This window comes from Gorilla gorilla, chromosome 19, assembly GCF_029281585.2.
Source record: "Gorilla gorilla gorilla isolate KB3781 chromosome 19, NHGRI_mGorGor1-v2.1_pri, whole genome shotgun sequence".
Taxonomy (NCBI): Eukaryota; Metazoa; Chordata; class Mammalia; order Primates; family Hominidae; genus Gorilla; species Gorilla gorilla.
This window is the reverse complement of record NC_073243.2, coordinates 82,788,045-82,800,983: the sequence shown is the minus strand read 5'-3', so window position 1 is coordinate 82,800,983 and position 12,939 is coordinate 82,788,045. Positions and strand designations below refer to the sequence as shown.

At 40.2% G+C, this 12,939-nt stretch overlaps 1 protein-coding gene across 5 annotated transcripts in view; it reads right to left on the bottom strand.

Moving 5' to 3' along the window:
- LOC115933270 (ciliogenesis and planar polarity effector 1-like) overlaps positions 1-12,939 on the bottom strand; it is a 133,045-nt gene that overhangs the window by 71,897 nt on the left and 48,209 nt on the right. For all 5 annotated transcript variants that reach the window (XR_010131788.1, XR_010131791.1, XR_010131789.1 and 2 more), the window contains exons 15-17: positions 12,210-12,427; positions 9,326-9,490; positions 6,494-6,632 (exon numbers count right to left, since the gene is read on the bottom strand). Coding sequence is in view for 1 of the 5 variants with exons in the window: in XM_055367915.2 (XP_055223890.2) it covers positions 6,494-6,632; positions 9,326-9,490; positions 12,210-12,427 (522 nt within the window). In the remaining 4 variants the exon portion in view is untranslated. The remainder of the gene's footprint in view (positions 1-6,493; positions 6,633-9,325; positions 9,491-12,209; positions 12,428-12,939) is intronic.

Genomic DNA, 12,939 nt, shown 5'->3' with positions numbered 1-12,939 from the left:
TGGTGAAACCTCATCTCTACTAAAAATACAAGAATTAGCTGGGCGTGGTGGTGTGCACCTGTAATCCCAGCTACTTGGGAGGCTGGGGCAGAAGAATCACTTGAACCGGGGAGGTGGAGATTGCAGTGAGCTGAGATCACGCCATTGCACTCCAGCCTGGGTGACAGGCTTGAGATTTTGTCTCAAAAAAAAAAAAGAAAAGAAAAGAAAAGAAGAGTGCACTGCACACAGTAAGAGTAAAGGTAGTTCATTAAATTTTCATTCTAACTTCATATGGGTGTGTGCATGTATTACCTTGCTATAAAATCTGCACTTATTTTAAATTATGGTCAAAAATGTTTGAATACCAAAAAGATGTAACCAACTGAAACCAGAATAGAACGGGTTCTACTAGACAAACGATCTAGTTTCCACAATAAATAAAGGGCATGAAAAAGAATGGGGGCAAGGAAACTTTTATAGATTAAGATGGACTTATAGGCCAGGCATGGTAGCTCCTGCCTGTAATCCCAGCACTTTGGGAGGTCAGGGTAGGACTGCTTGAGCCCAGGAGTTCGAGACCAGCTTGGGCAAAAAAGCGAGGCCCTGTCTTTATGAAAAAATGAAAAAAAAATAATAACCAGGCCTGGTGGGGCAAAAAAGCGAGGCCCTGTCTTTATGAAAAAATGAAAAAAAAAAAAAATAACCAGGCCTGGTGGTGCACACGTGTAGTCCCAGCTACTCAGGAGGCTGAGGTAGAAGGATCACTTGAACCTGGGAGGTCAAGGCTGCAGTGAGCTACAATCACACTATAAAAAGAGAAAGATTTATATATCAACCAAAATGCAATGTGCGGTGGACCTCGATTGGATAGATTTTTTTTCAAAAACTATAGAAAAGACATATTTGAGATTATGAAGTAAATTTAAACATGGGATAGATAATATAGTCAGATGCCACATAATGGCATTCAGGTCAATGACAGACTGCATATACTATGGTGCGCCCATAAGATTATAATGGAGCTGAAAAATTTCTGTCACCTAGAGACATCATGACATCATAGTCCACACATTACTCAGATGTTTATGGTGACAACTGTGTAAACACACCTACTGCACTGCCAGTCATATAAAATCTAGCCCATACAATTATATACAGTACATAATACCTGATAATAATAAACAACTGTTACTGGTTTATTTATTTACTATACTATGTTTTTTATCGTTATTTTAGAGTATACTCTTACTTACTAAAAAAAAAAAACTGTAAAATAGCCTCAGGCAGGTCCTTCAGGAGTTATTCTAGAAGAAGGCATTGTTATAAGAGAAGACATCTCCAAGCATGGTATTGCCCCTGAAGACTTTCCAGTAGAACAAGATGTGGAGGTGGAGGACAGAGATATTGATGATCCTGACCCTATGTAGGCCTAGACTAATGAATATGTTGTGTCTTAGTTTAAATTAAAAAAAAAAGTTTAAACAGTAAAAAATAAACTTTAAAATTTTTCAATAGAAAAAAGCCTGGCCAAGCACAGTAGCTCACACCTGTAATCCTAGCACTTCGGCAGGCTGAGGCGGGAGGATCAATTGAGCCCAGGAGTTTAGACCAACGTGAGCAACATAGTAAGACCATGTCTCTATTTTACAAATAAAAAAAATTAGGCCAGGCGCAGTTGCTCACACCTGTAAAAAGCCAGCACTTTGGGAGGTAGAGGCAGGTGGATCGCTTGAGCTCAGGAGGGCAAGACCAGCCTGGGCAACGTGGTGAAACCCCGTCTCTACTAAAAATACAAAAATTTACCAGGTATGGTGGTACACGCCTGTTGTCCCAGCTACTCAGGAGGCTGAGGCAGGAAAAATGCCTGAACCCGGGAGGCAGAGGCTGCAATGAGACAAGATGGCACCACTGCACTCCAGCCTGGGCAACAGAGACCCCATCTCTACAAAAACTAAAAAATAAATTAGCTGGTACAGTGGCTTACGCCTGTAGTCCCAGTACTCAAGGGGCTGAGGTTAGAGAATCTTTTGAGCCCAGGACTTTTTGAGGTTGCAGTGAGCTGTGATTATGCCACTGTATGTCTCTTCAGCCAAGTATGATTACAAGAGTCAAAAAGGTTTTAATTTTTTTTTAAGTTCATAAAGTAAAAACATTACAATAATCTATGGTTAATTTATTATGGAAGAAAAATATTTTTGATAAATTTAGTATAGCCTAAGTGTACAGTGTTTATAAAGTCTACAGTAGTGTATAGAAACGTCCCAGGCCTTCAAATTAACTCACCACCCACTCACTGACTCCCCTGGGGCAAAAACTTCCAGTCCTGTAAGCACCATTCATGGTAAGTGCCCCATACTTACCATTTTTAAAAATCTTTTATACTGTATTTTTACTGTACCTTTTCAATGTTTAGATATGTTTATATATACAAGTATTTACCATTGTGTTAAAACTGCCTACAGTATTCAGTGTAGTCACATTCTGTATTCAGTACTGCAGTATTCAATATGGCAACACTTCTTTTTAGAGACAGGGTCTCACTATGTTGCCTAGGCTGGAGTGCAGTGGCTATTCACAGGCGCAATCATTGCATACAATAGCCTTGAACTCCTAGGCTCAAGCAATCCTCTTGTACAGGTTTGTAGCCTAGAAGCAAAAGGCCGTATCACATAGCCTCAGTGTGTACGAGGCTATTTTTGTCTAAGTATACCCTATGGTCACACAACAAAATTGTCTAATGACACATTTCTTAGGACGTAGCCCCATCATTAAGCAGGCCTGACTATATATGATATTAAAGATTTATTGTAAATTTTGTCAGTCATGATAATAGAATTATGGTTTTAAAAAATACCTCATCTGGCCAGGCACGGTGGCTCACACCTGTAATCCCAGCACTTTGGGAGGCCAAGGCGGGCAGATCACGAGGTCAGGAGATTGAGACCATCCTGGCTAACACGGTGAAACCCCGTCTCTACTAAAAATACAAAAAATTAGCTGGGTGTGGTGGCAGGCGCCTGTAGTCCCAGCTACTCGGGAGGCTAAGGCAGGAGAATGGTGGGAACCCGAGCTTGCAGTGAGCCGAGAGCGTGCCACTGCACTCCAGCCTGGGCAACAGAGCTAGACTCCATCAAAAAAAAAAAAAAAAAAAAACCAAATACCTCATCTGGGCCGGGCATAGTGGCTCACGCCTGTAATCCCAGCACTTTGGGAGGCCGAGGCAGGTGGATCACGAGGTCAGGAATTCAAGACCAGCCTGACCAACACGGTGAAACCCCGTCCTACTAAAAAATACAAAAATTAGCTGGGTGTGGTGGCCCGCGCCTGTAATCCCAGCTACTCAGGAGGCTGAGGCAGGAGAATTGCTTGAACCTGGAGGCAGAGGTTGTAGTGAGCTGAGATTGTGCATGCCACCGCACTCCAGCCTGGGCGACAGAGCAAGACTCCAACTCAAAAAAAAAAAAAAAAAAAAAAACAACAACAAAACTTCATCTGTTCACTACATATACTGAAGTACTTATTGTACTTATGATGTACTCAGATTTGCTTTCATGTGTTGACAATTGTTGCGAGTGGGTGAGAGGTACTCGAGTGCTTATACATCTCTACTTTGGTTTAAATTTTCCGTAATAAAAAAACTTCAAAAGAGTGGGAAATCCTGGGCCAGGCATGGTAGCTCACACCTGTAATCCCAGCACTTTTGGAGGCTGAGGCAGGTGGATTACCTAAGGTCAGGAGTTCGAGACCGGCCTAGCCAACATGGCAAAACCCCATATCTACTAAAAATACAAAAATTAGCTGGGCGCAGCTGCGGGTGCCTATAGTCCCAGCTACTGGGAAAGCTGAGGCAGGACAATCACTTGAACCCAGGAGATGGAGGTTACAGTGAGCCGAGATTGTGCCACTGCACTCCAGCCTGAGTGACAGAATAAGACTCCATCTCAAAAATAAATAAATAAATAAAATTAAGAGTTAAAATCTACTATTTTAGGTAACAAACTAGGGAACAGAACCTTGTTGTTTTTTTTTGTTTTGTTTTGTTTTTTTTAAAGAAACAGGGTCTTGCTCTGCCGCCGGGGCTGGAGATCAGTAGCAAGATCATAGCTCACTGCAGCCTAGAAATCCTGGGCGCAAGGAATCCTCCTGCCTCAGCCTCCCCAAAGTACTGAGATTACAGGCATAAGCCACTGCACCTGGCCAGAAAGGAACTTTTTTTTTTCTTTTTTTTTTTTTTTTTTTTTTTTTTTTTTTTTTTTTTTTTTTGAGACAGAGTCTGGTCCTGTCACCCAGGCTGGAGTACAATGGTGCAATCTTGGCTCACTGCAACCTCCATCTCCCAGGTTCAAGTGATTCTCCTGCCTCAGCCTCTTGAGTAGCTGGGATTACAGGTGCACACCACTATGCCTGGCTAATTTTTTGCATATTTTAGTAGAGACGGGGTTTTACCATGCTGGCCAGGCTGGTCTCGAACTCCTGAACTTGTGATCCGCCCAACTCATCCTCCCAAAGTGCTGGGATTACAGGTATGAGCCACCACGCCCAGCCAGAAAGGAAACTTTTTAATCTAGCCAAATCACTTCTCAACAATCAAGAGACCAAATCAAACAAAAGAATAATTAAACAGGCCGGGCGCGGTGGCTCACGCCTGTAATCCCAGCACTCTGGGAGGCCGAGGCGGGTGGATCACGAGGTCAGGAGATCGAGACCATCCTGGCTAACACGGTGAAACCCCGTCTCTACTAAAAATACAAAAAATTAGCCGGGCGAGGTGGCGGGCGCCTGTAGTCCCAGCTACTCGGGAGGCTGAGGCAGGAGAATGGCGTGAACCCCGGGGGGCGGAGCCTGCAGTGAGCCGAGATTGCGCCACTGCACTCCAACCTGGGCGACAGCGAGACTCCGTCTCAAAAAAAAAAAAAAAAAAAAAAAAAAAAAGAATAATTAAACAGTAGAACTCAGGATCAAAATGAAAATATTAAAAACATGTGTTCAAATCTTTAAGTCATTTCAAAGGACTACGTCCCTATTTATGAGCAAATATCTTTTAACTGGGATTATTGTGAATTTAACTCACTTCTTACAGACCTAGATTTTTAAGAAATAAATGAGATTGTACATACTTTTCCAGATGACACCTGCCTGGCCCTTTTGTTACCTGAATGAAGAGTCTATGAAACTAAGCTCATGACAGGTGAGAGGAGCAATCAAGAAGCATTTCAATGCCGTTTCAGTTGGAAAAACAGACAATCTGAGCCCCAGGACATGTAAGATTATACTAAGGGTGAGTGAGTTAAGAATACACTTTTTTTTTTTTTTTTTTTAGGGACAGGCTCTCACTACGTTGCCCAGGCTGGAATGCGGTGGCTATTCACAGGTACAATCATTGCACACAAGACCCTCAAACCCCTAGGCTCAAGCAACCTCCTACCTCAGCCTCCCAAGTACCTCGGATTACACCACTGTGCCCAGCTCTAAAATAAACATTTTAATCAAAGTCTAAAGATAAAATCAGGGCTGGCCAGGCGCGGTGGCTCACACCTGTAATCCCAGCACTTTGGGAGGCCGAGGCAGGTGGATCACGAGGTCAGGAGATCAAGACCATCCTGGCTAACACGGTAAAACCCCGTCTCTACTAAAAAATACAAAAAAAAATTAGCCAGGCACGGTGGCGGGTGCCTGCAGTCCCAGCTACTTGGGAGGCTGAGGCAGGAGAATATTGGGAACCCTGGAGGCAGAGCTTGCAGTGAGCCGAGATCACGCCACTGCACTCCAGCCTGGGAGACAGAGCAAGACTCCATCTCAAAAAAAAAAAAAAAAAAAAAAAAGATAAGATCAGGGCTTAATATAAATAGAACTGGTAAGGATTAAGGAAGGATTAAGGAGGAAAGAGTGAAATGATATCTAAAGTTTTACTTCTTTTTAAACTTGTTATGCAAATAACTGGACATAGACCATGAATTAAGAAATTAATTCAGGTCAGGCGCAATGGCTCATGCCTGCAATCCCAACATTTTGGGAGGCCAAGGCAGGTAGACTGCTTGAGCTAAGGAGTTCAAGATCAGCTTAGGCAACATGGCAAAACCCTGCCTCTACAAAAAATACAAAAATTAGCTGGGTGTGGTGGTGTGCACCTGTCATCCCAGCTACTCAGGAGGCTGAGGTGGAAGGATAGGTTCAGCCCAGGAGGTGTGTTGCAGTGAGTTAAGATCATGCCACTGCACTCCAGACTGGGCAACAGAGCCAGACTCTGTCTCAAAAAAAAAAAAAATTCGGTTAAATAATGAAGCATGACATAAGGTAATAGGTATCACAATTTGTTTATATAAGAAATTTCTGACTTACTATCATATATATCATATATATATACACATAGCTGTTGAAGTACAATATTTACTTGTAAACACAAAGTAAAATATCAGAGCATACTGTACTTTGAAGAGTCAATACTTTCCCAAATCAAATGAAAAATATACCATCATTCATACTCTAAGCAAGCAGTTCATTTTGGACAAACCTATTGCTCTAATGGAAACTTCATCAAGCTTGTGGTCTCCAGCTGCTCCAGGTCTAAAAAATGCGATACCTCCTTTACAGTAATTAAGTAATGACTGAGGAAAAGGACTCAGTGAAGGAAGGGATCCTTTCATTCGAATCTAAAAGTAAAGAATAACCGAATATGTTAATTATCAGCAGTATAAATCACTTTTAAAAGAAACTATAAAAGAATCAGGCAGGTAAGATAAGCCACACAGAATGGAAAACACAGCACATGAAATCAGCTATATTTTCAGAAACTTACAAATTTAATTCAGGAAAGTCACTAGCTTCTTATCTCAAAAAAAAAAAAAAGGTTCTAAGTAAATCATTTGCACTCTCTTGTCACAATTTTGCCTGTATAAGAAGAATTTAATGCTATTCTTCCCTGACTTTCCTCACTGGCATAGCAAAGAAAATAAAGAAATTTAAGAATCTTAATTTTATCCTAAATAAAGCTGTGTACAGTAACTAAAACAAATACAAAAAGATTATGCCTACATACATAACTTTTAAAAAACTAATCTATAAATGGCAGAATTAGAAAGACACCATTTGGCAACCCCTAATAATGACTCTAGGCAAGGATCATTAGTAAATGCTAACAGAGTAAAAAGCTGAGGGGTTGACGGGGATACTTGATAGAGGGTGTGACACGATCCAAACTCAATCTCCTCATCCTTAAAATTAAAATAAGCAAACACATGTGCCACGTGCGAGAAAGAAGTGCACAATACTTATGAAAGATTCATTTCTAAAAAAATTTGAGGCCAAGCGAGGTGGATCACACCTGTAATCCCAGCACTTTAGGGAGGCCGAGGTGGGCAGATCACTTGATGTCAAGTTTGAGCCCAGCCCGGCCAACATGGTGAAACTCCATCTCTACTAAAAACACAAAAATTAGTTGGGCGAGGTGGCAGGCGCCTGTAGTCCCAGGTACTCAGGAGGCTGAGGCAGGAGAATCACTTAAACCCGGGAGCCGGAGGTTGCGGTGAGCCGAGACCATGCCACTGCACCCAGCCTGGGCGATGGAGTGAGATGCTGTCTCAAAAAAGAAAAAAGGAAAAAAAAAAAGAAAATTTGAACTTCAATCTATTTAAACCTCTCTACCTCAATGACCGGGTTACAGGGGTAAAAAAAAAAGAAAGAGAAACAAGCTAAGCGACACTAAATGAAGAAACGATCAGACAAATCTAGAATATGGTGCAGGAAAAATTACCTAGTTTTTTTTAACAAATCAAGAATAAAAAGAGGGGAGCTTCTACAGATAACAGGCTGATTTAAATATATTTGGAGATGATAAAATTTATTTCCACGTTTCAGGAAAGGGCTCTAAGAGACATAAACCTGGGAAGGAAGCATTAACAGCAGGCTTGCAATTGATTTTCTCCTTCTGCTAGTCACTTCCAGAAAGACACAATCTAATCAAATCTCCTGGGAAGCATGCTAATGACAGACTTCTTGTCAAATACATTAATGGCATTTACTACCAGGATGGTACTAAGAGGTAGAGAGAGAGAGAGCCAGCAAAGAAATGGGGGACCACAGTTCTACAGCCACATGCAACTGAATTCTGCCAACAATCTGAATGCACCTGGAAACGGATGTTCCCCTAGTGCCTCTAGAAAGGAATGTAGCCCCGCTGCCACCTTGATTGGCCTTGTGAGACTCTAAGCAGAGACCTAGCTGAACCACCCTGTGGTGGTTCTGATGCACAGAACCTGTGGGATATTCAATGGCTGCTATTTTGAGCTGCTAAATTTGTGTTAATTTGGTAGGGTAGTAATAGAAAACTAATATGGTTCAGAATCTTTGTTTCAGCACCATTTTTTAATTGAGCTATAACTCACATACCATCAAAGTCATCTTTTAAAAGTGTACAATTAGTGGTTTTTAGTATATTCACAAAGTTAGGCAACCATCATCACTGTCTAATTCCAGGTCATTTTCATCACCCCAAAAAGAAAAACAAAAGTAGTCACTGTCCACTTCCTCCTCTCCCTAACCCCGGCAACCAACCACTATCTACTTTCAGTTTCCATTGTGTTTCAAAAATACTTTTAGATCACTTCTCAAAGTTATCTAAAAGTCTCTCCAAAGGTTCCTACTAAAAATAATTACATTGTTTTAATTAGGCTGAATTAATTTAATTTTAATTAGGCTGAATTAAAAACATTTGGAGATGATGAAATTTATTTCCACATTTCCAAGAGAGACAGCAGGCATATAAAGGATTTTCAGCTAGATAAAGAGACCTACCAGGTGTCCTATCTGGCTAGATATCTGATAAGAATGAAGCGACAGCTCAGCTGAAGTCAATATAGAAGGGGATGAACACCTGGGAATCAAACTGAATTGCACATCTCAGAAAATAGCAAGGGGGAGACCCTGACTAGTGGAGGCTACCGGATGGAAACAGACGAGAATGAACTATAACTTTCCATTCTCTGAACCCACAGAAGGCCCCACAGAACACAGACAACACCTCAAGGAGAACTGGGAGAAAGCCCTGGACTGAGTTTCAATCTTTAATGACAGGGGAGTTGGAAAAAAATAACTGTAATTGCCTGGAATTAATGGACTAGATTACACTATCTTTTGCTAGACATGGTGGAACTAACCTAGAGACCCTGTTCAGAGTCCTCACCTTTCAACAGGAAGAATCTGGTCTGTTTGTTTATGAATAAATCTGAAATCTATGGATTTATAGGGCAGGACTCCTTGGGAAAATATAACAATTATAAAAACAATAATATAAATATGAGTATATTTCAGTTAACACAGCATGTAAATGACTAAGATATTTCCATACCTTCTGCATGACTTTTCTTGCCCACCTCAACTGCAAGATATACCACTGTGCTACAGGAAAAGAACACTGAGCCGCCCGGAAAAGCAGGAGAACACGCTGAAGGATTCCAGATACCTTCTGGCGATTATTTTTTTCAGCTTTTAAAAGAAGATCATCACCATCTTCCTGAGGAAAATAAAACAATCCATTTTAGTGGCTAGTAATGAGAAAATTTAGAATGTTAAAATGAAAATAAAGATAGGCTAATGAGGCTGGGCACAGTGGCTCACTCCTGTAATCTCAGCACTTTGGAAGGCTGAAGCAGGAGGACTGCTTGAGCTCAGGAGTTGGAAGCTGAAGTGAGCCATGATTGCATCACTGCACTCAAGCCTGGGCCACACAGGGACACCCTGTCTCAAAAAAAAAAAAAAAAAAAGATAGGCTAATGATGCTCACTGCTTCTCAAACTAGGATGTTCCTGGAGATTTACAAAGGAAATTCTGAGGCATGGGCTCTGAGATTTCAACTATGGCTATTTCTAGAATTGAGAAATGTTTATCTCCCCTCAACGTAAAGGGATAAGCTGACCCTTGTTCCCAGTCTTACGCTAGAACAGTTAAAGCCCGCTACTCCAGACTCCATTGGTGGGATGTTACAGAGAGGTCCATCTAAGCAGAATCCCTTTTCTCTTCCTCTGCTGGGAAGAATCCTACTTATATTTCAATGTTACTTCCTCTGTGAAGCCCATCCCTCTGTGCTACAACAGCACTTTGTTGACACTTCTACTGTAGCTTTCACCAATTGATTCCATATCAATTTATACCTGTATCCCACTGTACTAAGAACTCCCAAGAGGAAGGAAGGGCCTTGTCATTTGTCTTCATATGGCCACAGTGTTCACACTCAAGTCTGATACATAGTAGGACCCAATAAATGTTTGTTGAATAAATGCTATTCAAACCAGTAGCTAAAGATTATTTTCCCAGAAAATGAGATAATGTGAGCATTGTAAACATCTGCTTCCCCAACATCCTTCTTCCCTGCCCACTTCTTAACAGTACTCAGTTTTTGAGTATCTGCCCATCTCCTACATGGCTCATATGATTGAGGGAAAGCTCATCCCACCTCAAGGAAGGATCTATTCACGGGCCAAGCAGTACCTTGTGTTAAGCCTAGCCACAGTGACTGTTTAGAGGACACGCATGTGACCCAAGCCAGTCTCACTAAGAGTGAATCTCAATCCTCTTGCTTGGAATGCTGGGAGAGAAATAATTTTGCCACTTCTCTTTGTCTCAATCACTGTGCCCATGGACATGGACAAGGCATCCTTAGAAGCTGTTAGTGGCCATTCTGCTCCCACAAGGAGAGCTAGTCTTCAGGTGAAGATGACACCTCAGAAAACAAACTAGAGCAAAAGACAGAGCCCAAGTCTTTGGTAACATAACTAAATCAGAAACCTGCCCTACAACTAGGTTTCTTCATCATGTGAACCAATAAATGCCTTTATTGTTTAAACCATTTTGACCAAGTGTTTTATTACTTGCAACACAAGGGGCTCTAACTGATATACGGTGACATTTAGAAGAAATCTTACCAAGGAGAATTGCTTTAATAAAAAAGAATAAAATGAAGCACTACTAAAGGCAGTAACCACTCAAACTACTGGAACTATTATCTGCATAGGCTATCCAAAAAACTTTAAATGTCATTTCAAATTTCTAAACCAATTACTAAAGACTCAGATGCAAGAGGAAAGATGAATTATTGAGAAATGCCATGGACTTTTTATTCCTTCCATTTGTAAAATCAACAAGTAAAATGTTTTAGACTACTGAAATATAACCAAATCGAACAAATGAGAAATAAAAAACTAGAGGTAGAAATCGCCAATATTGAAACAGGAGGTAGTAAAAAAATAATACCCAGAAACACTTCAAAGTGTTAATCAAACACTTAAAAATCTAAATGTAAGTAATTTATAATAACACTTTAAATCTTAAAACCAGCTAACTATAATGTTATGATTTTTTAATAAGAGCAGATAAAAATGTTTTTTAGGAATATAGTATTTATAATATAGAACTATCAATTGAATAGTGTAGGAAAAGAAAAACCTTTTAAACCAAAGTCAAATAAAAATAAGTCTTTCTTTTCTTTTTTGAGACAGAGTTTTGCTCTGTCACCCAGGCTGGAGTGCAGTGGTGCGATCTCAGCTCACTACAACCTCTACCTCCCGGGCTCAAGCCATCTACCCACCTCAGCCTACTGAGTAGCTGAGACTACAGGCACATGCCACGATGCCCAGCTAATTTTTGTATATTTTATAGAGACAGGGTTTTGCCATGTTGCTCAGGCTGGTCTCAAACTCCTTGACTCAAGCAATCTTCCCGCCTTGGCCTCCCAAGTTCTGGGATTACAGGTGTGAGCTACTACACCCAGCCAAGTCTTCCAAAAAAGGCAAAGACAGATAAATAAGAGACTGAAATAACGTATGGCTTCTAATTCTGACACTCATTATTTCATTTGTTAGCCTAAAAAATGCCTAATTTTTAAAAGTCTGGATATTAAGATTAATTGTGCTATATTGTTACAATAATTTTAACATTTATTGAATAATTACTATATGTCCCAGGTCCTGAGCTAGAAGATTTTACAGGATATCTCAATCCTCACAGAAATGCCATGAGAGGTACTATTATCATCTGCATTTAACCGATATGGAAACTTAAACAGCAGTTTAGTACATTCCCTAAGATTATACAATTAGTGAACAGCAAAGCTGGGATCTAAAAGTTTGTCTTTAGAGCTTGAATTTTTAACCTGATGATTATTATCAAGTTAATTATTTTAAAAACTCGACAAAATCAACTTTAAATTAATTTAAAAGTTAATGCTATAAGCTTACTTCACTAAGAATAGCTGGCTGGGGACAGTACAATGGAGGAGCTGGAAGATACAAGCCGAATGGCACTAAGCCCCACAGTCTTTTACTGAAGTCCTTGGCAGAGTCTATCAGAAGTTGAAATGTCTCCGAAAGAATATCTGCATCGGCCATAACTGATGCTTTCAGTACTTCTTGTACTGAACCAAATAGCAGATTTGCATCTTCCTCTTCAATGGGATCTATCAAATACAAAAATTCGGTAAAATAGTTAAAGCTTGTATTAAACTTCTTATCCATTTTGTAGGAAAAAATTTCAAATCTAAATACATTCATTGTCAAGAATGAACACATTGGTTGACATACAACCATCCAAACTTACAGACAGAAATTACAAACTATCTTGTTACTTTGAGATTATAGGTAAGAATATGAGACATTTTTATACAAGATATTGTATAAACAACTATACAATAAAAATATTCTTAAAATGTAGTTCTGAGTCAAAAATAATTGAAAAAATAGTAATGGGAAAAGAATGTCAAGAAAGACACCAAAATAATATACAAGATTGTGTGAGAGTAACTTTTCCTTTTTTTTTTTTTTTTTTTTTTTTGAGATGGAGTCTCACTCTGTCACCCAGGCTGGAGTGTGAAGTGCAGTGGCAGGATCTCGGCTCACTGCAACCTCCGCCTCCCAGGTTCTACCAATTCTCCCACCTAAGCCTCCTGAGTAGCTGGGATTACAGGCACAC